The sequence below is a fragment of the Anabrus simplex genome, chromosome 2, assembly GCF_040414725.1.
Source record: "Anabrus simplex isolate iqAnaSimp1 chromosome 2, ASM4041472v1, whole genome shotgun sequence".
NCBI classification, from domain to species: domain Eukaryota; kingdom Metazoa; phylum Arthropoda; class Insecta; order Orthoptera; family Tettigoniidae; genus Anabrus; species Anabrus simplex.
In genome coordinates, this window is record NC_090266.1 from 536,489,902 (window position 1) to 536,512,112 (window position 22,211).

The following is a 22,211-nucleotide window of genomic DNA, read 5'->3' on the forward strand; positions in this document are numbered from 1 at the left end:
CAATGTTTCTAGATAACATGACTCGTGACAGATTTCTCCAATTGCGCAACAACTTGCATATCATGAACCATTTAGATAGATGTGATGATTGCGATGATAAACTGTTCAAGGTACGCCCTCTTTACACCGCTGTACGTGATCGCTGCTTGCAGTTGCAACGAGAAGAAAACTTATGTATCGACGAGCAGATGGTTCCCTTCAGGGGGCGTTTTTCACTGAAACAGTATATCAAGGGTTAGCCCTACTGTTATGGGATCAAAATTTTTGTTGTGTGTGGCAAAAGTGGTTTGGCATACAATTTCTTAGTATATCAGGGTAGCGCAACGGAACTAAATCAGGATAATGTAAAGCAGTTACGACTAGGGGCAGCCGTGGTACTCCATCTGAAAATGAAATTCACAACCGTGGTCACAAATTATTTTTTGATAACTTCTTTTCAACTTAAAACTTGTTCCGTATTCTAAGTAGTAAGAACATACTGGCAGCAGGTATATGCCAAATAAACAGGTTTGCTAGTCCACTTGTAATATCAGACAGTGATGCAAAGAAGAAAGGAAGAGGTCATAGTGATCAGCTTGTTAGTAATGATGATGTGGTGATGGTCAAGTGGATGGACAATCGTTCTGTTGTACTTGCATCTAATTTTGTTGGTATCGGGACAGAAGATACAGTTCTACGATGGGATTAAAAAACAAGCAAGTATGTTGACGTTACATGCCCTGAAATTGTGAAACTATATAATCATGGAATGGGTGGAGTAGATCTCCTTGATCAACTAATCATTGTATACCAAATTTATATCAGGTCAAGAAAGTGGACTCTGAGAATACTTTTTCATGCTGTGGATTTAGTTCTGTGTAACAGCTGGATTGAATATCGGAGAGACTGTGAGTTATCTGGTGTACCTAAAAAGCACGTTATGGATCTGCTTCACTTTCACATGCGAGTTGAAGAGGGCGTTCTGAAGGTTGGTAAAGCACTATATACAAAGAAACTTTCGCTTGAACAGGAAGTAGTAGAGGCAGCACCAACACATGAAAAGGTGAGATACATCCCACAGTGGAGGTTCAAAAGGATCTAACTGATCATATGCCTCAGGACAATCAACAGAAAGAGGCAGGAAGATTTACGAATCGGGGCTGTACTGAGAGATCGCATTTCTGATGTGACAAATGCAATGTAAATCTGTGCCTCAACAAGGGCCGTAATTGTTTTAGTGGATTTCATACGATGTCTGAAAATAATGGCAAGTAATTAATGATGCCTATGTTGGAGATGTGTAATAGCATGTGTAATGCCATTTCTATAGTCATCTTATGACTATTATACAAACTGTAATTGTATTCAAGTGGCTGATAAAAAGTAACAGCACCTCTTAGTGTGGTTTGTACATGAACATGTACATCCCATAAATGTCAATAAAAATAATATATTTCCTTTTTTTATGTTTGCTAATGTTTATGTACCCCTTAAGAAGCCAGTGTCTTTCAAAAAGAAAATTTCTGTGATGGGAAAAAATTAAAGTGTGAAAGGGTGAGATTATTGGTTACGTAAAACTAAAAGCTTTCTTCCTCCCAGTAATAATAATACTGGTACTGACATGTGGCCTACTTAATAAAGTAAAATGCTCTTATGAATTGTCACACATTTAACACTAGTAACAGTGAATGTAAAATGAGCTAAAATATTTAAAAATTACTGAACATTCAACACTTAATTAGCCTCAAGTTTGAATGAAAGCTATTTCAGAAAAAATATAAAATGAAAAAAAAAAAAATTTTGTTCATTCTGCTTCTGGTATGGACTTGTCAAAATATTTCCCGCCAGTAAAACTAGACACCGGTAATTTTCTTTCGATTTCACTTTAATCTAAAAAGCACTCATCTTTCGTCGGTTCACAAAACAGTTTAGCTCTCTCATTGCACTTGCCAAAAAATGGTTACAAAATAAACACCACAGTCACTTTCATTTATAATTAAGAAACAATGTTAGGTTTATGGTCCACTCAATCAACGTTAAAATTTTAAATATAACATTAAAAGATAAAAGTTTTTGCAAGAAGTGAGGGCAATTTTGTGTAAATAATGTAAATAAATAATGTGTATGATATCTTAAGCGTATCTCAAATATTTCTTAAAAAGACATTGCTGGTTTTCCGTGGTTTCCCATTTTCACACCAGGCAAATGCTGGGGCTGTACCTTAATTAAGGCCACGGCCGCTTCCTTCCAACTCCTAGGCCTTTCCTATCCCATCGTCGCCATAAGACCTATCTGTGTCGGTGCGACGTAAAGCCCCTAGCAAAAAAAAAAGACATTGGGTTCTCCCTTTTTTTTTTCTTTTCTTCGATTTCTGAACGAGTTTTGTAAGCAACCACACTATTTTATGGCTGAAGAAGTCTCAAATAGACTAAACATGCCCCAAAGTAGGTTTAATATATTTTTGTATTAAATAGTTTTCACTTGTAAAGTGATGTTTATTGATTGGGTGTACCATAAACCTAAAATTGTTTCTTAATTTTAACTGTATCAATACAGATCTATATGATGAAGTTCATAAATTGTACTTTCAGTTATGGTACAAACATAATACTTCAAATGTTTCTTGCATTGTGACTCACATCAATCGTTTGTTTTAATTTTTGTCCAGACCTGTCCTTTACAGTGATAAAATCTCTTGCTCGAGGAGATGGCCAACTGATATCATCCCGATTGAGAAATTCAAGAACTTACTGATTTGGAAGTGAAGACTTTTTGCGCTTGCTAGAGGTGGATGAACTTACACCAAATTTTGTGATCATCGCAGAAAAAACTTTCAGTTTCTTCCGCGGACTCACTGGTAAAGCCTGCTCCAAACGCTTTACAGCTTTCCCGAATGTTTGTTTGCATTTATAAGCAGACGTTAGCGTACTTGGCTCTGTAATTGGTGTTGATCATGGTGTTGTTGGACTTGTGGAACAGGAAGTAACTGTTCATAAGCCCTGAAGTTTCTTCCGAGGTCTGTGTTCCTTCACAGATTCTCGTACCTATTGGCAGCGTACGCGTAACTGGGCATGTATCATCTTCCTTCTTCTCCTTGCATGACTTTCGCTTTCCTTTCTTTTAAAATCCTCGTCATTTTTTTTTTTCTTCTTCTCGCGATACCATTTACAACGTACCTTGTGAATAAACGGCATTATTAAAAATCACCTCATTTTCAGAAATTACATCCTTTACAAGTGAGTGTAATGCAAAACTGAATCCTGTGGGCAGCGTGTGGCATCACATAATTTATTCCTGTACACGTGGCTCCATGCAATGAGAAACATGCTCGCAAGAACGTCGTAAACACGTGACGTATTTTACTATCAGCTTCGTATTAATCCATTGGAAATTTTAAACGAATGATACAGCAGCTTGAAAGGGTGTACAGTATTGGCTTTGCATACCAAGTTTTATTCAAATAGAGCCACACACTTTTCGTCTACAGAAACTTTTATAACTTTTTCGTAGCGTGTTACATGGCCTGCAGCAGTAAGTTTGTTGCTTTATTTCGCCCTATATAAACTGTTAATAACCTAAATAAGTACTTAACTACGAAGAGAAAGAGCATTAGAATTAACATTTACTATAATTATTTTGATACTTTTTCATCATAATAAACAGTAATTCCTAAAACCATTGAGAAATATCAAATGAATTTAGACTACATAATAGTTCAATTAACCACTTGATTAAAAACTGAAGAACATCAATAAATAGATACATATCATAAAATTAATAAAATTTCATGTTTTATCTATCATAAAAACAAATTGTCTAGTTTTATTTCCAACTTTACTTCTTTTTTCCTACTAGGGTGGACTATTCTGTGGAATCAGTCTACACATATCCACAAGTAAATTATATATACTCTTCATGGAAACACAGGAATTATTGGTAATGTACTTCCTTTTACCTGTACCATGTTATCAAAACAAAGTACACTTCTCAGATGATTCTAATTCAAGAAAAATACCATAACGCAGCATTACAAGAAAGCTAGTTGTAATGGAAGAATAAGTCCTGACTCCCCTGCTAGTGCCCCTTGAACAGCGTGTGTTTGAACAAGGTTGTGTTAGAGACTGCCAGTGACTTGAGTTGCTGCAGTGAGGAGCTGCTGTTGGGAAGTAATTTGAGAGATGAGAAGAGGGGTGTGGGTAAGATAGGAAGGGGTATGTGACATTTGTAGTAGATTTTTTTACTACTACTTGTTGGAGGGAACACCTTAAAAAAATTTCTTCAAAAAGAACAATATTTTTGGTTATCTCGTTTCGATGTTAATTAGGATTAAATCTTTGGTCAATACTGATACATATATTTTCATAAATGTTCAGTAAGGTACCTTTAACTATATATAAAAATTTTGGCTTATAATTGAGAAGGAATGGTTGAAATCTGCCATACTCTTTGAGTATATATTACAGTAAAACCTCGTTAGTTCGAAGTCGTTGGGACTCAAAAATCGGACTTCGAATTCCGTGATTTCGAATTAACCACCAATTCGCAATTCAGAAGTACCAACCCTTGCCGCATTACAAAATATTCTAAGACCCGTTACTGCATGCAGTTAACCTTGATTTACAGTTTATACCTTTCATATGCCATGAAAAAAGAACTATTTCCAAAATGTATCCAAGAAGGTGCATTTACAGTATTCAAATAATGCACTTGGATATCTCACTGGCAAACAACCTCACGCAACAAAATAATTTTAAAAAAACGATTCAAAGACGAGGAGAAATCTATGCTGGCTCCCATGTGCAAGTACTTTATTCATTGGATTACTATACTGTATGCATTTTAGATGCCTTGTATTTACACAAAGTACCCGATACCCTTAAAATCGAACTTTCCTATGACTCTATCCTTGTACGATTTCCCGCCATGGCACTTCTCTCGTACTTCAGAAATGTAAACACTTGCCGCATCACAAAGTATTCTAAGACCCATTAATACATGCGATCACCTCGGTTCACAGTTTAAATCTTTCAAATGCCATGGAAAAAACTATTTTCGAAATGTATCCAACAAGGTGCATTTACAATGTTCAAATAATGCACTTGGATAAATCACTGACAAACATAACCTCACGTAACAAAAGAAAAAATCATACAATTCAAAGACGAAGATAAATTATGCTGGTTCCCCTGTGCAAATGCATTTTTTCTTTTTTTCTGTACTGTTTGCATTTTTAAATGCTTTGTACTGGCATGGAGAGTGCCAGACGCCCTTAAAACTTTGTGGCTTTCCGAACTTTCCTATTACGAGGGGATAAAGTTTCACGCTTCCATGTGCATTGCAACGCACTACAATGGCGCCCATCCCCCACTCTTGTACAATTCTCCGGCTGGCATTTTTTCCTTTAAAACCATATGACCGTTTGGGATCGCGTTAAAGTAAAACAATGCAGTTTCATCAGCAATGACAATATTGTTTGGTGCCAGCCGGGCTGAGTGGCTCAGACGGTTAAAGCGCTGGCCTTCTAACCCCAACTTGGCAGGTTCGATCCTGGCTCAGTCCGGTGGTATTTGAAGGTGCTCAAATACGACAGCCCCGTGTCGGTAGATTTACTGGCACGTAAAAGAACTCCTGCGGGACTAAATTCCGGCACCTCGGCGTCTCCGAAGACCTTAAAAAGTAGTTAGTGGGACGTAAAGCAAATAACATTGTTTGGTGCCTACGAATTTATTATATGAGCCACGTTTTTTCGTCAATTGTCGGCATTGCCAATGTTAGTGGATTCTGTTTTTCTGCACACTGCCTGTTGCGTGATGTTACAGCGTTCCTTAAAAGGTTGAATACAAAAGAATTCCGATTTCATTCCACTTAGCAACCGTGAAGCGCAATGTAGACTCACCGAAGTGAGTGTAAGTGCGGAAAGCTACCCCTCCACATTCGGGAACACGCGTTCTGTTACGACGCGGATACATTTCACGTTGGAATTACTCTGTAACATACTATTGTTTTAAAATGTAAAGGCAGTTTCAAATTAAAAGTCTGAATTTTGGTAATTTCGAATTAAACAATTTAAATAACATGCAAAACTGTATCTCATGTTTCCGGGAACGAGAGCTGCTTCGAATTATGCGGGATTTTGAATTAACCAATTTCAAATTATCAGGTTCTACTGTATATCTATCTCCATTAATATGTCCTTGAAAGAATTTTGACATTGGGGCCTAAGGATATATGGGAATAAAATACTCAGCATATGTTTTATAATTCTAAATTTGCTTTATTGGAAAAGAGAAAATGGTACTTCACTCTTTCCATGTGAATTTCAGTACATAAAATAAACTTTTGAAATTAATATTTTTTGAAATAGAAGCTTCAGTCCATCATTTCCCATTATCCAGCCGTAGCCAGGTAGGGGCAAATATGGTTCCTCCCACTTTCTTTGGTCTTTCCACCACTCCTCCTCCAACACTGTGTCCCAGTCCAGGTTTCTTTCTCTAATACTGCATTGGATTGTGTCCTTCCATCTCAATCGTGGTCTTCTACGGCCTCTCCTTCCTTGCATTTTCATCTCCATCACCTTTTTGGCATTCTTTCATCACTCATTTGCTTTATGTGCCCAAACCATCTAATTGGCTCTTCTCTATTCTGTCATTCATTTTTTCCACTCCAATTTCTTCCTGGATTTTCTCATTCCTTATTTTCTCTCTTCTCTTCTGTATCATACTCCTCAAGAACTTCATTTTGGTTGCCTATATTAGACTCTCACCCTTTCTCATTGCCCAAGTTTCTGCTCCGTAAGTTGTTATGGGTACGTAATACATCTCGTACATAGTTTCCTTTGCTTCCATGGGCACATCTTTGCCCCATAACATGTTTCTTACACTATGATAGAAACTGCTTCCATCTTGAACCCTCTTACTAATTACAGCATCCAATTATGCATTCTCAATTAATTCACTCCGCAGGTATTTGAATGTCTCCACTACTTCCAGGGGCTTGTCTGCAAGTCTACATAATCTGACCTTTCCCTTCCTTCTCCCGTCTAGTCACAACGAGTTTTACTTTTTTCTACACTTACTTTAAATCCACATTCTTCGATCTTGCCATTCACCACATCCAACTCTTCTTGAACATTCATGTCTTCTCCCCAAATCACAATATCATCTGCAAATAACATGTTCATTTCTCTTCCTCCATATGCTGCTTTTGCTGTTTACATGATGTCATCCATTACTACTGTAAACGGGATTGGTGATAGAACACTTCTCTGTCTCAGCCCACTAGTGATTTTGATCCAACTCGTCCTGCCAACTTGTGTTTGCATGCAACTACACCATTCCTTGTACATTGCCATGATAATTTTTATTAATCCCTGTCCAATTCCTTTTTGCACCAGACTGTCCCAAACTTTAGTCCTGGGGACACTGTCATATGCTTTTTTAGTGTCATGAATGTCATCACCATATCATTCCCATACTTCCATTGCTTTTCCATTAATTGTCTCATAATGAAAATGGGCGCTCTTGTTGACCTCCCACTTCTGAAACCAAACTGTATTCCTGCATTTGATTTTTAACCCTCAACCTTATCCTACTTTCCAGTATCCTCTCCATTATCTTAGCAACATGGGATATCAGAGTAATTCCCCTGTAGTTCTTCAATACTTTATCACCCTTCTTGAAAATTGGGATGATGATACTTTTTGCCAATCCTCAGGGACCTCCTTATTCTCCCAGACAATCCTGGGAACTCGATATGTCTACTGTAGGCCTACAGCTCCAGCTGCCTTTATCATCTCCACTGAACTTTCGTCTGTTCCAGCAGTTCTTCATCTTTCTTACTGCTATTTCTATTTCATTCATTGTAATTTATTTATCAATTTCTTCAACTAATTGTCCGTTGAATGACTGTCATTATTTCTCATGTTCAGCAACTTCTGCTTCAGTTGTCTGCTGAAAATTATTACACAATATTTAGTACACAATATATCATTTTAATTTGAAGTTTGTATTTGACTAAATGTCTCTTAAAACTACATTCTAATATTCCCATTCGCAGTTCCTGTATATATCACATTCCTTTACGTGTTCACACACAGAACAATTCTTGATTGTCTTCAGCGTCTACTTTGTAATATCTGAAGCTCTCTCTTTTCATTTTCGACTTAATTTATAACTGTTAGGCTCTTCAGTCTGCTGAAACTGACTTTGAGTAAATACATTTATAAACTACCTGATAGAGAAAACATATATAACAGTATTACCCCTAAAAAAGGAACATCCTAATTAAAATATAATGACATGTTTCGTTTGTGAAGAATCATCAGGTTCTATCAACTCACATTCAAATATTTAGAAATAAATATTTCAGTTTAAATACTTAGGAACTTGAAATCTGGAGCTTAACTTCATGATGTACTCCTTTGTCTCTACTTAAGCTTTTATGGCGAGATTTTTGAAAAACTGTTCCTCTGTCATTGGTGTGATTCCAACAGACTGTAGCCCGTTGACCTACTTCCGCCATGTCACACCCCTCCCTTTGGCTAGGTTAATGACACAATGTGTTTCATTTTTAGTACTTCACTCAATATTACTGTTGTTATTTTCCTCATATTTCAATTATTTTATGCAAAGGTTCTTAGTAAGCATATAATGGGCTGCGTATTATACCGGTAAATTTCGTTATTTGATTTTCAATTGCTTAACCCTTAGCCCTCCTTTTCTTCTGAACACTCCTGCCTCTCCAGCTCCATTTAAGAATCTGCTTGCAGAGGGATAAGACAGCACAAAAATCAACTAAAACAAGCACAAATTAAATATAATACAAGTACAGTACAGTATTCAGGTGCAAAGTTCGGTATTTTCAAACCTGAAATTATCTGTCACATTTTGTCTGTAATAGTGCATTGTGTGGAACTTCCCAAAACACTCACCGGGATGTAATCCATGCTTTTTCTGCAAGTATTGCTGAAAAACACAGTCTCAAGTCGTAATTTAGACTTCTGTTCATTGCTATATTTAGGATTACGCCTAAAAATGCTTTGAATTCAGGAAGAGTAATATCTATCCACGATCTCCTAATAGACTCACGTGTGAGGGGCGTAACCTTTTGAATGTTTACATTAGCATACCGGTTAGTCTCTCGCACAATTTCCGACAATAACTCGTCATTGCAGGTTATAAAATTCATTTTCCTTGTCCGTATTGAAGATCTACTTGTGATACAATTCCTTTAGTTTTGCCAATTGCCACCTTTTCAACAGTAAAAATATATTACAAACTTACATATTTATCATGATGTTTACATGGTACATGTTTCGCTCCTTTTCGTGAGCATCATCAGCCAAACTATCATTAATCTAAGATTGTGTAAGATCATAAAACATTTCTTTTGGTTCAAGATTACTCCTATGAAACTATTTGACAATCTTATAACATGTTAAAAGTCGCACAACAATAAAATTGTCTTAAATTAACACTTTTTGTCTAAAACCTTCTTCAGTCCAAAAAATGTTAAATGTAAAATGTTTGGACTGAAGAAGATTTTAGACAAAAAGTGTTAACTTGAGACATAATTTTATTGTTGTGTGACTTTTAAAATGTTATAAGATTGTCAATTAGTTTCATAGGAGTGATCTTGAACCAAAAGAAATGTTTTATGATCTTACACAATCTTAGATTAATGATAGTTTTGCTGATGATGCTCACGAAAAGGAGCGAAACATGTACCATGTAAACATCATAATAAATATGTAAGTTTGTAATATATTTTTATTGTATTGAAAAGGTGGCAATTGGCAAAACTAAAGGAATTGTATCACAAATAACTCGTCAGTCAAGAATAATAATTGGAAAAAGTTCATTCAAACTTGTGGCGGTTTATAACCGGACGTACCTGTGAATGGACTTTTGAAGTCCAAGTAAGTGTCACGGTATTTCCTCCAGCCATCAGCATAAGTTTCTCATTATCGGGATTTTATCACTCAACTCGCCAACACAATCTCGTTCCGCAATATCTTCCTCACCACTTAATTGAATATCGCTCACTATCGCTGAAATTGACGTCGCTTTCGCCTAAAAGTCTGGCTACTTCCTTCTCATGCTGCTCAAACGATGCCATGTTGCTAAGCAACATTTGCTTACAAACTCACATGGTCTTCAAAGAACACGCACAGGGCCTGATTTCAAAGACATTATAGCTGGGAGAGTGACTGTGTAATTACTAACAGTGGGAAGCTTCAGTGTTTGGTTTGCATGCAAATAGTGTCTGTGCCGAAGAAGTACAATGTTAAAACGACATTACTCAACAATGCACGAGAAAAAGTATGCAGCATATAAGGAAGAAGCTCGGCACGCACTGGTTGCAGACTTCAAAAAGAAATTAAAACAGCAAAAAGGTATGTTTTTATAAAGCCGTACAAAGTCAGTCGTCTTCTCTGTATGCCTTCTATGCAGTGTCGCTTGAACTTACATGGGCAAAAAAACCTTCACTGAAGGCAGTCTTGTAAAAAAGTGCACTATGGAAATGGCAAAGGCTTTTGGAGATGCTAAAATGGCTGAGAAATTTCAATCAGTGCCACTTTCCAACCAAACAATACGGAGAAGGGTCACTGATATGGGAGAACAAGTAGAAAAAGCGCTCGTTAAATTGGTTAAGGAAAGCACATATTTCTCGCTATGCCTTGATGAAAGCTGATCAGTCAGATGTCATTCAGCTACTAATATTTGTACGCACCATCTTCAAAGACTTCAGTAGTAAAGAGGGGAGCTATTTGATGTCTGATCTCTTCAAGGAACAACAAAAAGGAGGGACATTCATGATTCTGTTAAAAGAACTGTCGACAGAGTTGGAGGCTTCAGTAAATGTTCAGCCATTGTGACAGACGGAGCGCCACCAATGACGGGTGAAGACAGGACTGACGGGATTGCTAAAAGAAAATGGCATAACATGTCCAATGATCCACTGTCTCATTCACCAGGGAGCGTTGTGTGGAAAATCAATTAAGAAAACGGAAGTTTTTGAACTTGTGGTTACAATTATTAGTTTAAGACGTGGAAATCGAGCCCTTTTGCATAGAAAATTCAAACAGTTTCTGCTGGAAATTGATGCAGAATATGGAGACTTGCTGCTGTACAACCATGTAAAGTGGCTGAGTGCACGGAAGTGCTTTCAATCTTTTTTTGCAATTCACAAGGAAATCCACGAATTTCTTAATAAGTTTGTCTCATCAGATACCTCAGAACTAGAAGAGAAAATTCAAAGCCCAGAGTTTTTAAAGCAGTTAGCTTTCCTAACATACATGACAAATCACCTTAACACCTTCAACCTTAATCTTCAAGGAGGAAACCATGAGGTGTCAGATATTGTGGGAATTGTTAATGGATTTCAAAACAAATTGAAAATTTTCAAACGTTATTTAGAAAACAATGAATTGACTCATTTCCCCTGCCGTCTACAATTAGCGGCAGAGGAGGACCAAGAAACCATACATTTTTCAGATTTCAGTTCACACATTCAAGAGATCATTGAAGAATTCAACACACGATTCAAGGAAACTGAAATTCTGAAAAGCAGTATACAACTTCACATGAATCCTCTTGGTGCTGCAATCGAGGAACAAGAACCACAACTACAACTTGAGCTGTGCGATCTACAAGCCGATACATTCCTACAGACAAGACAAGAAAAGGCATGACATTTTTTTAAACTGCTACCCAATGAAAAATACCCAAAGACAATTTCGACTAGAAATGACTTCAATGTTTGGGAGCACGTACATATGTGAAAGTGTTTTTTTCTCTCTATGAATTCATTAAAAATCGATACAGAAGATGACTGAGATTCTTCCTTGCTGCATCTTTTGAGATTAGCAACAACAGAGCTGGAGGTAGACATTCGTTCATTGGTAGATTCAGCTGATAGACAACACTACTGCCACTAAATTGTCCTTCTTTAAGTTTTGTTTTGACTACATTACTAATTTGTTATTCTTAAGGCATTTTTTCTTTTTTGTCATTCGTCAAATATTAATTCAAATGAACTGTCATTGTTGGGTGCTCTTCTTCAGAATTCAATTTTCCTGCGTATAATAGTGTTAATTTTTAATTTCACCCCTTTATGCTGATGTACAATAGGGTTTTAAGCAATTAAAATATCAAACCTTCATTTCAATAGAACTATGAACATTTTTCATACTGGTACCTCTGTTCTATTTGTAGAATTTTACGAAAATTGGCCTATTATTAAAGTGCGGCCCGCGATCATACCCAAGGTTTCCAATGTGGCCCCCGAGCACTTACGAATTGGAAACCCCTGACCTAGATGTTAGCCCCCCCCAAACATAAAGCATAATCATCATCAAAATGTTCACAATTAGAATGTTCGTACATGCCAAATCTGTGGTTTCAGTTCCAAACCTCTCCGCAGTGCTCTAATGTAGGCAGGGCATACAATGTCCTTGATTGTGATTTACTTATTAGATGGAGATGTTAAGCCTCAAGTGGACTCCATGGTGTTATGAGACTGGTGTAGGCTATGTTATGATGCAGGCTTTCACACTCTGTCTACCCTAACAACACACAACATGCAGTCATCATACTGGACGCAGAAACTCTTGCACTCGCATAATTACTTCACCTCTGACACTAGGCGTAACTTACCCCTTGACCAAAGATGGTGCGCACAAATAAATTATTGCAATTTGCCAATCAGCATAGTTATCTCTCCAGTCATGTCTTAGGATCTACCATGAGTTTCTGATTTTCTAATTTATTTTTTCCTCTAAAATTCTTTACTTCAGACCAGAAAGGATTCTCATGCAGTTTTAGTTTGCCTTTCTAGTTTATTTCCAAAATCTTCCCACAGTCTCTTCCTGGACTCAACAATTATTTTGCTTTGTTCCTTTCCTCAACAAATAGCTATTTAGGCTTCCATATCTTCCTGACATTTACCAATTGCTTTCTCATATCCTTCAGTTCTGTTTCCAATTTTCACATTGATTTGCCCATTTATTCCTTCCTGTTTTTCCTGTTGACCCTGAGTACTACATTATTCAGATTTACTTGGCCATTCTGCTGTTACCTGTAGTTCATGAGCTTGGACTTTACTACAGGAACCCACTTCACAAGCAAATTCCTGGAATATACAGAGATTAAATAAAAGTGGGCCCTAAAAATGTGATTGTATTATTTGTTTTTCTCTCTCTCTCAGGTGTCTGCTAAGCGAGCTGGTCAGTGGTGTCAGAGTAAGAATAACATCCCTTATTTTGAGACATCTGCAAAGGAAGCAATTAATGTTGAACAAGCATTCCAAACTATTGCAAAAAATGCCTTGGCTCAAGAGAGTGAGGTAGAGCTGTACAATGAATTTCCAGACCAAATTAAACTAACAGGAGAACAGAAGGGTGCCAGACCTGATGCCTGCTCATGTTAATCAGGTTAGTAGTAAAAAAATGGTTTGTGTTGTTAGGTGTATAAGTAATGTCGCAAGTCTTGAATACTTTGTCGTATCTCTCTTGAATTTGTTAGAAGAAAATTTAGAACTTCTTAGAGAAGTTTGTTGTGTCCTGGGTGATTAAATTTGCCTTTGTCTTCTTACAGCTTAGCTTTAGTGTAACATCGATTACAGATGAAAAATAAATTATTGGTGTAGGGCCGAGTAATTTTCATAATCTTCAGCTACAAACACCTACAACCTTTTCATTCAGACAACCTGACAATTTAAGTAAGTATAAAGTGTCTGTCTTCACCGCAGGTATGGTAGAATGCTGGCTTTCTGAGCTCAATCTGGCAGGTTTGATCCTGGATCAGTCCAGTGGTATTTGAAGGCACTCATGTCAGCCTCGTGTTGGCAGATTTACTGACATGTTAAAGAACTCCTGTAGAACAAAATTTTGGCTGCTTGGCATCTCTGTAAACCATAAAAGTAGTTAGGACAAAATAAATCATAATTATTCTTCATCGGTGATTTCAAGTCAGCAATGCATGGGACTACTCCCAGAATGATGAGAATGGAGAAGCTTTTATAGAATGGGCAGTATCAAATCAGCTGTTCTTCATTCATGACTATAAACTCCCTCCTTCTTTCAACAATGGAAAGTGGAAGCGAAGCTATAACCCTGACCTCATATTATTTTGTGAGTGAGAAAGTTACCCGTCAGTGTGTGAAGTCCATTTGCCTGCCTATTCCCAGCATTGTATCATAATGTTCCAGTTTTTAGCTGCTGTCAGATGACACTGTCCATTTTAGAAGAAAGTACAAATTTAAAAAGTCATACAAGGAGCATTTCATCCGACTCGTTGGCTGATTGTTCAGTGTACTGCTCTTCGGTTCAGAGGGTCCCAGGTTCGATTCCCGGCCGGGTCGGGGATTTTAATCACTTGCGATTAATTCGTCTGGCTCGGGGACTGGGTGTTTGTGTCTGCGTACAGCTCTGTCTTTGTATTCACACAACATACCACACTACCAACCACCACAGAAACATGCAATAGAAATTACATCCCTCCCTATAAGGTTGGCGTCAGGAAGGGCATCCGGCCGTAAAACAATGCCAAATCCGCACATGACACTCGGTTTGCACCCACGACCCCACAAGGTGTGGGAAAGAGCGGTAGAAGATGATGCCAGGAGCATTTCACTGCCTTACTAGACCAGAAGATGAGTACAATCACTACTGTTGTGGGCTTTGAAAAAAAACTGGCAGACTTTTAATGTTTGAAATTGAAGATTACGTTGATTTAAAGAATACGTGTTAATGTTTGTATTGAAAATGGGGAGGTTAATGAAAGCCAAAAGTCTGGTTAGAGTGATTTTTTTACAAAGACATACAACTCTCTTCCAAAATTTAAATCAAGAAATCCAGACAGCATGGATAAGGACACCTTGCAATCCTTGATAACCAAGTTGGATAGATTAGGAATGTTTCAGATTTGTTGCTGGAGAAAGAAGAGGACGAGTATGACCGTGAGTACGAGTATGTAGACAGTTTTGGGGATAAATTGGAAGATGCAAAACAGAACTGTGCTCTGCGGTTGCAAGCTAACGCCAATGTATTGGAAGTGGTATCAGCTAGATCGGTTACATCAGCTAAGGATAAAAACAAAAAGCAGTTGAAATTACCTAATATAGAACTCGTGAAATTCGAATGGGAGGTTAAAAACTGGTTGGAATTTTGGGGACAATTTTGGCACATTCATGAGGATTCTGAAATTGAGGGCGAAGACAGATTCCAATACTTGATTCAGTCCATGAAGGTTGATAGCCGTGCTAGAGAAATAGTTACCAGTTTTCCCCCCACTGCTGAAAATTACTCTTAAGGGTGTGGAATCCCTCATGGGTAGATTTGGAAGGGAGGATTTGACTGAATTCTATGTCAGAGAGCTCATAAGTAGAGACCGGATTTTAAAGGGAAAATCATTCATTAAAATAAGACCGAAAAAGGAGGGGGAAATATTCATTAAAAAGGACCAACAAACAGATGATTAAAAAAAAAAAAAAAAAAAAGGAACTGGTAGTCACTTCTAACTTTACTGCATTCAAGAATGGTATTTAATCCATTACATATTCAACATTTCAGTATGTTAAAGATATAGGCCTATTCTCTTTTATGTAGTGTCCTTGTGTTAGTGTTTATTGCATTAAGAACTAATTGAACATGATGACATTTAACATTTTCATATGTTTGAAGGTCAAATTTTGGCTCTTTGAATTTAAAATATCTTTATACAAAGAAAATGTGTGCTCAACATCAACAGAAACCCATGGGGAATACTTGGCTTTTACTCTTAAACTCTAAATTAGTGCACTTCACTAGTTTTTCAATATCTGGATTCTTTGATAAGCTCACCTGAAGTTTTTCTTTTCTAAATCCCTCAAGCATGTTGTCAGTTCTTTCAGCCACACTCCATTGCACCTCCTTGGATAAGCACTGCTCTTCCAGTTGCAAGATAGCGGCAGGAAGAAACTTGTGAACATGTGCACTGCGTACAGCTCTGTCTTCAAATTCGGGCCATTCAGCAGGTCCTTTGCTCGTCCCATAGGTGCAGATTCTACATCATCCTAAGACAGTATAAATTCCTTTATGTTAGTTAAATGTTCACAAAGGAAAACAGCACATGAAATGCATGTCCCCCATCTAGTTATAATGGGAAACGTGGGTAGTGGTAGGCCTGTAACTTTCTTGTAAAGCTGTATTCTACTTGGACCTTTAATCACTGTCTTCTTAAGTTTGGATATGAAGGCATTCGCAACAATATATTCATCCCTTATTGCTTCACATACCCTATGCAAAGCATGGGCAATACAAGTTGTATGTTGGAGATTAGAATACATAGGCTTCACTGTGCAAATGCTGAGACCATGTTTGATGCTTGGTCCATAACAACTTGCCATGCTTTGTTGTACTATATTCCTGATGGCCAGAGTTCAAAAGAACAGTCGCTGAAACTCTGCATTATAGATGTAGAGTTGATTTTTTCCAATTCGTGTATGGCACCCAACATTGGTTTTGATGGATCTCCTGTCATTGGCATCACGAGAATGTTTAAAACAGCTCTTGAAAGTGAATTGGATGTTTCATTTAAAATGAAGCAAACTGGATGGTCTCCGACAACCTCCGTAACTTGTTGTACACGCACGCACATTAATGGTGTCCCTACATAAACAGTCAACACTGCCTCACTCCAGTACTGAAAAGGAGGGGAGAGAGTAAAGGGATAGTGTTGAAGGCTACTACGGTACAGAAAGGGAGGGGAAGGGAGTGAACAGGTAGTGCTGAACACAGTGTGTGTATCTCGGCGTTATACTGCAATATTGTAATAAGATGGCTCCTGTCCTATCACAGGTGAATCGAGGACGTATTATTGGCATGTGGAAGACTCACATGGTCCCCCAAGCAATAGCACAAGCAATACCATGCAGTCTTAAGACAGTTTGGAGATGGATAGAAATATGGCAAGAACGAGGTGAAGAAGGATTGGTAGACCCGATATAACGCAGCTACAAAATATTCCTAACTAGTATGAAATACTTTTTGGTTAAAAACCTCCTTTACCTCTTAATACTGTAATTATCCAAGTAGGTTACTTTTTAACTTTTTTAAATGTTAAAATGCTATTTGTTCGGGGCGTCGACCTATAGAGTTCTTTTGCCCCTACTTGCACAATATATAAACCTGCATGTAATTGGAATTACGGAAGTGTTGAGTGTTGAATGTGGGAAACGTTAAGGACGACACAAACACGCTGTCCCCAGGCCAGGGATATAATCATTTACAATTAAAACCCCCTGACCCGGCCGGGAATCGAACCCGGGGCGGTCGGACGAGTAGGTAACCTAGTGCTATACTTCAGTACATCCGCCACTGTGCCCATTTCGATCACAACGAAGTCTTGTAGCGGTCTGTCTGCATGCAGTTCATGCAGCAATGTGTTAAGCGAGAAGGTGAGTCATTGTGCCTTCGACACTACCCCTTCACTCCCTTCCCCAATGTTTTGTACTGGATTGGACTTCAACACTACCCCTTCACTCTCTCCCCTTCTTTTCAGTACTGGAGTGGGGCAGTGTTGATTGTTTGTCGGGACACCATTAATGTGCATGTCTGTACATTAGCTTCAAAAATTAGTTGTAGGTACTAAGTGTACTTTCATCAGGGACAGTGTGTTGTGTGTATTTTTCCAAGAAACCCTTCATTGCTGGGTTATTTACCTTACTTAAAGAAATTTCACATTGAACAAAGGTAACTGTGAGATCACTGAAAAAAAGTTTGTTCCCTGCTTTTGTGTTCGGCCTTCTGAAAAGATTCCTGTAAAAATTACTGTTTCAAAACTTTCACGCCAATAGCTTTGTTTTTCTCATGTTTGGCATGTTTTCCATCTACTTTAATATCAGTATCACATTGAGAACATCGAATAACGGTACCATCTGTTTCGATTAAATCGTCCTTGAAACTGCTTACCACACTTTGTATTTTACTGCTAAAAGACTACTTCGCCATCACTATTACAAGCTACTGTTGTTTTCTGCTGCCACTTAACGGTGCTTGCTATTTTCTATGACTGCTTCTGCTACTGAAGCGAGCAAGCGACTGTAACTGCTTCACACATTCTGGAGGGGGATGCGAAGAGTCCAACAACACCTGCGGGTGGGGTGAGGGTTTACAGTGGGTGAGTTACACTCTCAGGTGAGTTTGGTATAGAACAAGTGTTAATTCTTTGTTCCCTTATGCTGCATTAGTATCTAATGCAGGTATTTTCACTCAATGTGAAATAAATTCTTGAGGTTTTAGCCATATATATATACATTTTTTTTAAAGCGAAAATTGGTGCAGATGTAGGAGAAAAGGGATAAAAGAATGGGAAGTTAAAACATGGCAATCTCAGGTTTTAAATACAGTTTTCACCTATAGTATCAATAGGGAACATGCATGATCCGGGGTTTTAATTAAAAATATGCTAATCTGATTCAAAATTTCGTGCAGAATTCAAAAATGTGATCAGAATGTACAAATAATAACTCCAAACACGATAAAAATCTACGAAAATGTCACGTCACGCAAGTACGCGATCTCATTGGTCTGACGTCATCGTACAGGTTGACTGAATTAGCAGACGAAATAACACATAGTGCGCTGTGAGAAGCATGATACACTTCGCGTATTTCTACTTTACGTTAGTGTCTAGTATGATTAAATTCGAGGTCTATACATCGGATAATAATCTGAGTGGTATATTTTAGACTTAAAATGAATCCTGCGCAGACAGTGAGGCAGAAAACTTATAAATGGTGTAGAGTTCCGATGTGCAATAGCACATCGCATACCATACCAAACAAATTGTTTATACATGTTCCAAAGACGCTAAAACTAGGGAGAAATGGATTTTGGCGAGCCGGAAAAATGCTGGTGATATATCGGAAAAGTCTACAGTTTATTATTTTGAAGATTTTAACGTAAGATGAATTTGTTTGAATTTTCAAATCATTTTTCCATGTCAGCTGTTCTAGTGGTAAAACTTTAAATTTTAATGTATGATGCTTTATTTAAATGCTTCAATTACATCTTGGAATATGAAAGTAATAAACAGTGCATTAAATAATGCTGATTATTAAAGTATTCTCCAAACCTAACCTATGTTTTGGGTGATTCATGTCAAGATAATAAATCAAAGGGGTTATGAACCATTTTGACAGCTCTAATTCTACCAATATATCTTGGCATGGGACAGTTATGTATGTCTTTATTGAAGAGCTTAATTGGTAAAGAAATTTAGGCTATATCTAAATAGTCTATAATGTAACAAAGAATAGGCGTGTACATCATGAAAGGAAACAACGTGAATTTAACAAATGTATAACTCTACACAAAACCAATGCTTGTTTGTTGGGGTCTTATAAGTTAACAAAGCTCAATTATAATCATTATAATAATATTAATGAAATAAATAACATAATTGCACACAGGTGAAAATAGTGATGTAGGTGTTTAAAATATTATCCAACTTAGCCTAAGTTTTAGGTTATACAAGCCAAGTTAATAAACCGAAGGGTAAAAATACCGCGCGAGTTGGCCGTGCGGTTAGGAGCGCGCAGCTGTGAGCTCGCATCCGGGAGATAGAAGGTTTTGAACCCCACTGCTGGCAGCCCTGAAGATGGTTTTCCGTGGTTTCCCATTTTCACACCAGGCAAATGCTGAGGCTGTACCTAAGGCCACGGCCGCTTTGTTCCCATTCCTAGGCCTTTCCTGTCCCATCGTCGCCATAAGACCTATATGTGACGGTGTGACGTAAAGCAAACAGCAAAAACAAAACAAAAAAAAGTAAAAGTCACAGCACCCAAAGACATTCCTGTATTGAGCGACTAAAATGTCACCAGGACACTTTTCTTTCCTGATATGCTCAGCTTGTTAAAGGCCAAATGTAATTAATGTTATTGGCTTCACGCCCCGCTAACTACTTCTACGATTTTCGGAGACGCCGATGTGCAGGAATTTAGTCCTGCAGGAGTTCTTTTACGTGCCAGTAAATCTACCGACACGAGGCTGACGTATTTGAGCACCTTCAACTACCACCGGACTGAACCAGGATCGAACCTGCCAAGTTGGGGTCAGAAGGCCAGCACCTCAACCGTCTGAACCACTCAGCCCAACTTGTGAAAACTAGATGAAGTCATATTTATCTTTATCATGTTTAACTTTTTCCCTCCACAAAGATATTTAATTCTCTTTCATGGGCCCCGGAAGTGGGTAGGCCAGTTGCCCCAACCATAAATATATATTTTTTTAGAAATGATAGGTTATAGACCTACAGTACTATGATCTTTCTTTCTTTCTTAATCAGTTTATCCTTCAGGGTTGGTTTTCTCTCGGACTCAGCGAGGGATTTCACCTCTACCACTTCAAGGGCAGTGTCCTGGAACGTGAGACTTTGAGTATGGTGATGAAACTGGTGAGGAGGGCCATTACCTCGCCCAGGCGGCCTCACCTGTTATGCTCAACAGGGGCCTTGTTGGAGGATGGGAGGATCGGAAGGGATAGACAAGGAAGAGGGAAGTAAAGGGCCGTGGCCTTAGGTGCCTGGAGGAGAAGTAGGAAAATGCGAAAAACCACTTCGAGGGTGGCTGAGGTGGGATTCGAAACCCTTCTACTCAGTTGACCTCCCGAGGCTGAGTAGACCCCGTTCCAGCCCTCGTACTATTTGTTTTCAACTTTCATGGCAGAGCCGGGAATCGAAACGGGGCCTCCGGAAGTGGCACACATTAACCACTACACCACAGAAGCGGACTAGTACTATAATGCTACCTATATGTTTATGTTAGTGCTGAAATCCGATTTCTTACTTTACTAATGCTGAAAGCCCGAAAATGTAATGTTATTCTTTAATAGGGGAATCAGTCCAGAAGGAAATATTGAAAGTGATGTGATATCTATCCAGGTTCGTTGTTATCCTAATACTATGGGTTACAGTACATTGCACATATATAAAAGACGCCACTTACAAACTTGCTTGTTATCCGCTAATTTCTGCGGCCACAAAAGTCACATTTTTCAAGAATGATGACATCTACACATGGTAGATTGTCTGACTGTGCTGTTTTGAACCTTTCTTCTGTCATTTCGAAGTTATTCGCGATCATGAATAATAAACGATCGGCTTTTAGCAACGGCTGATGCACAACGGCTGGTAGAGCTCCATGCGGTACTGGATCGTGACGTCACAGCGCGCCGCTTACGTCAGAGGCCGTTTCACTCGCCTTGCGGAAAGGCACTATTAAATATTTTTTTAATGGTAGAAAACAAGGCAACATACCACAATGTAATACGTTTACGTACTATTTCATTGGTGTACTTTTCAAAAAAAATATTTTTGAAAATGATGCATGTTCCCAATTATTTAAAGTTGCCAATTAAATTTTGAAAAAGTTATTCCCTTTAACCCCTTCGGTGGCGGGTTTGGCAGACCTCCTGTGCCAGAAAAGTGAGGTTTTTCCGGAGGAATTTATTTATTTTTAGGAAGCAAGGAATGAGTAACAATTATTAAGGGAACACATTCATATATTATTCAAGGTTAATAAAAACTTACTTTACACTCTATTTACACTTCTTAGAGTAGGCCTGTGATATAGTTTCATAAAATATTGGTGTTTTGAGTAGGGCCTACACTGTCCTGTGAGCAATGCATTTTTATTTCAGGCTTTTGTATTATTCCCATCAGCAATACTAACGCAATAAATTGCCAAATTTTGTAAGAGCTTCTTTTTTCCAAAACTGTACCCTTCCATGCGGAGATTTATTTACAAGGTTTTCAATGCACTTTTAGCATAGGGCCAACGAATTTTTTTCGGTCACTGTCAAATTTACAACTTCATCTGTTAGAATCAGTTCAAAACAGTCAATCGCACTCACCTCTGGTAATAAGCTAAGCCTCACACCAGGATTTCCCATAAATTGAATAAAATTAGTTCACACACTATCCCCAGGCTTACACTTTTTCCAAACGAATGTATATTCAACATCTACCATCACCTTAGCGTCTGACGTAATATCTTCTTCACTTTCACTAGAATTACTAAGGTCATCATCTGAAGAATCAATAGAATCATTATAGCTACTATCAGAAATACTAATGTCACTTAGTGATTCATCTTTGATGTAGTTCCTTATTTTGTCTTCAGACAAACTTCTCTTCCGTTTCGCGCTCGCCATTTCTGTTTACCTCGTCAGCTGGCCAGAGGTTGTATATGTA

General features: G+C 38.0%; 1 protein-coding gene across 2 annotated transcripts in view; it reads left to right on the plus strand.

Annotated features, from left to right (window-relative positions):
* Rab7 (RAS oncogene family member Rab7) overlaps positions 1-22,211 on the plus strand; it is a 214,614-nt gene that overhangs the window by 163,825 nt on the left and 28,578 nt on the right. For both annotated transcript variants that reach the window (XM_067140910.2, XM_067140911.2), the window contains exon 5: positions 13,186-13,411. In XM_067140910.2, coding sequence (XP_066997011.1) covers positions 13,186-13,407 — 222 coding nt within the window. In that variant the 3' untranslated portion in view covers positions 13,408-13,411. The remainder of the gene's footprint in view (positions 1-13,185; positions 13,412-22,211) is intronic.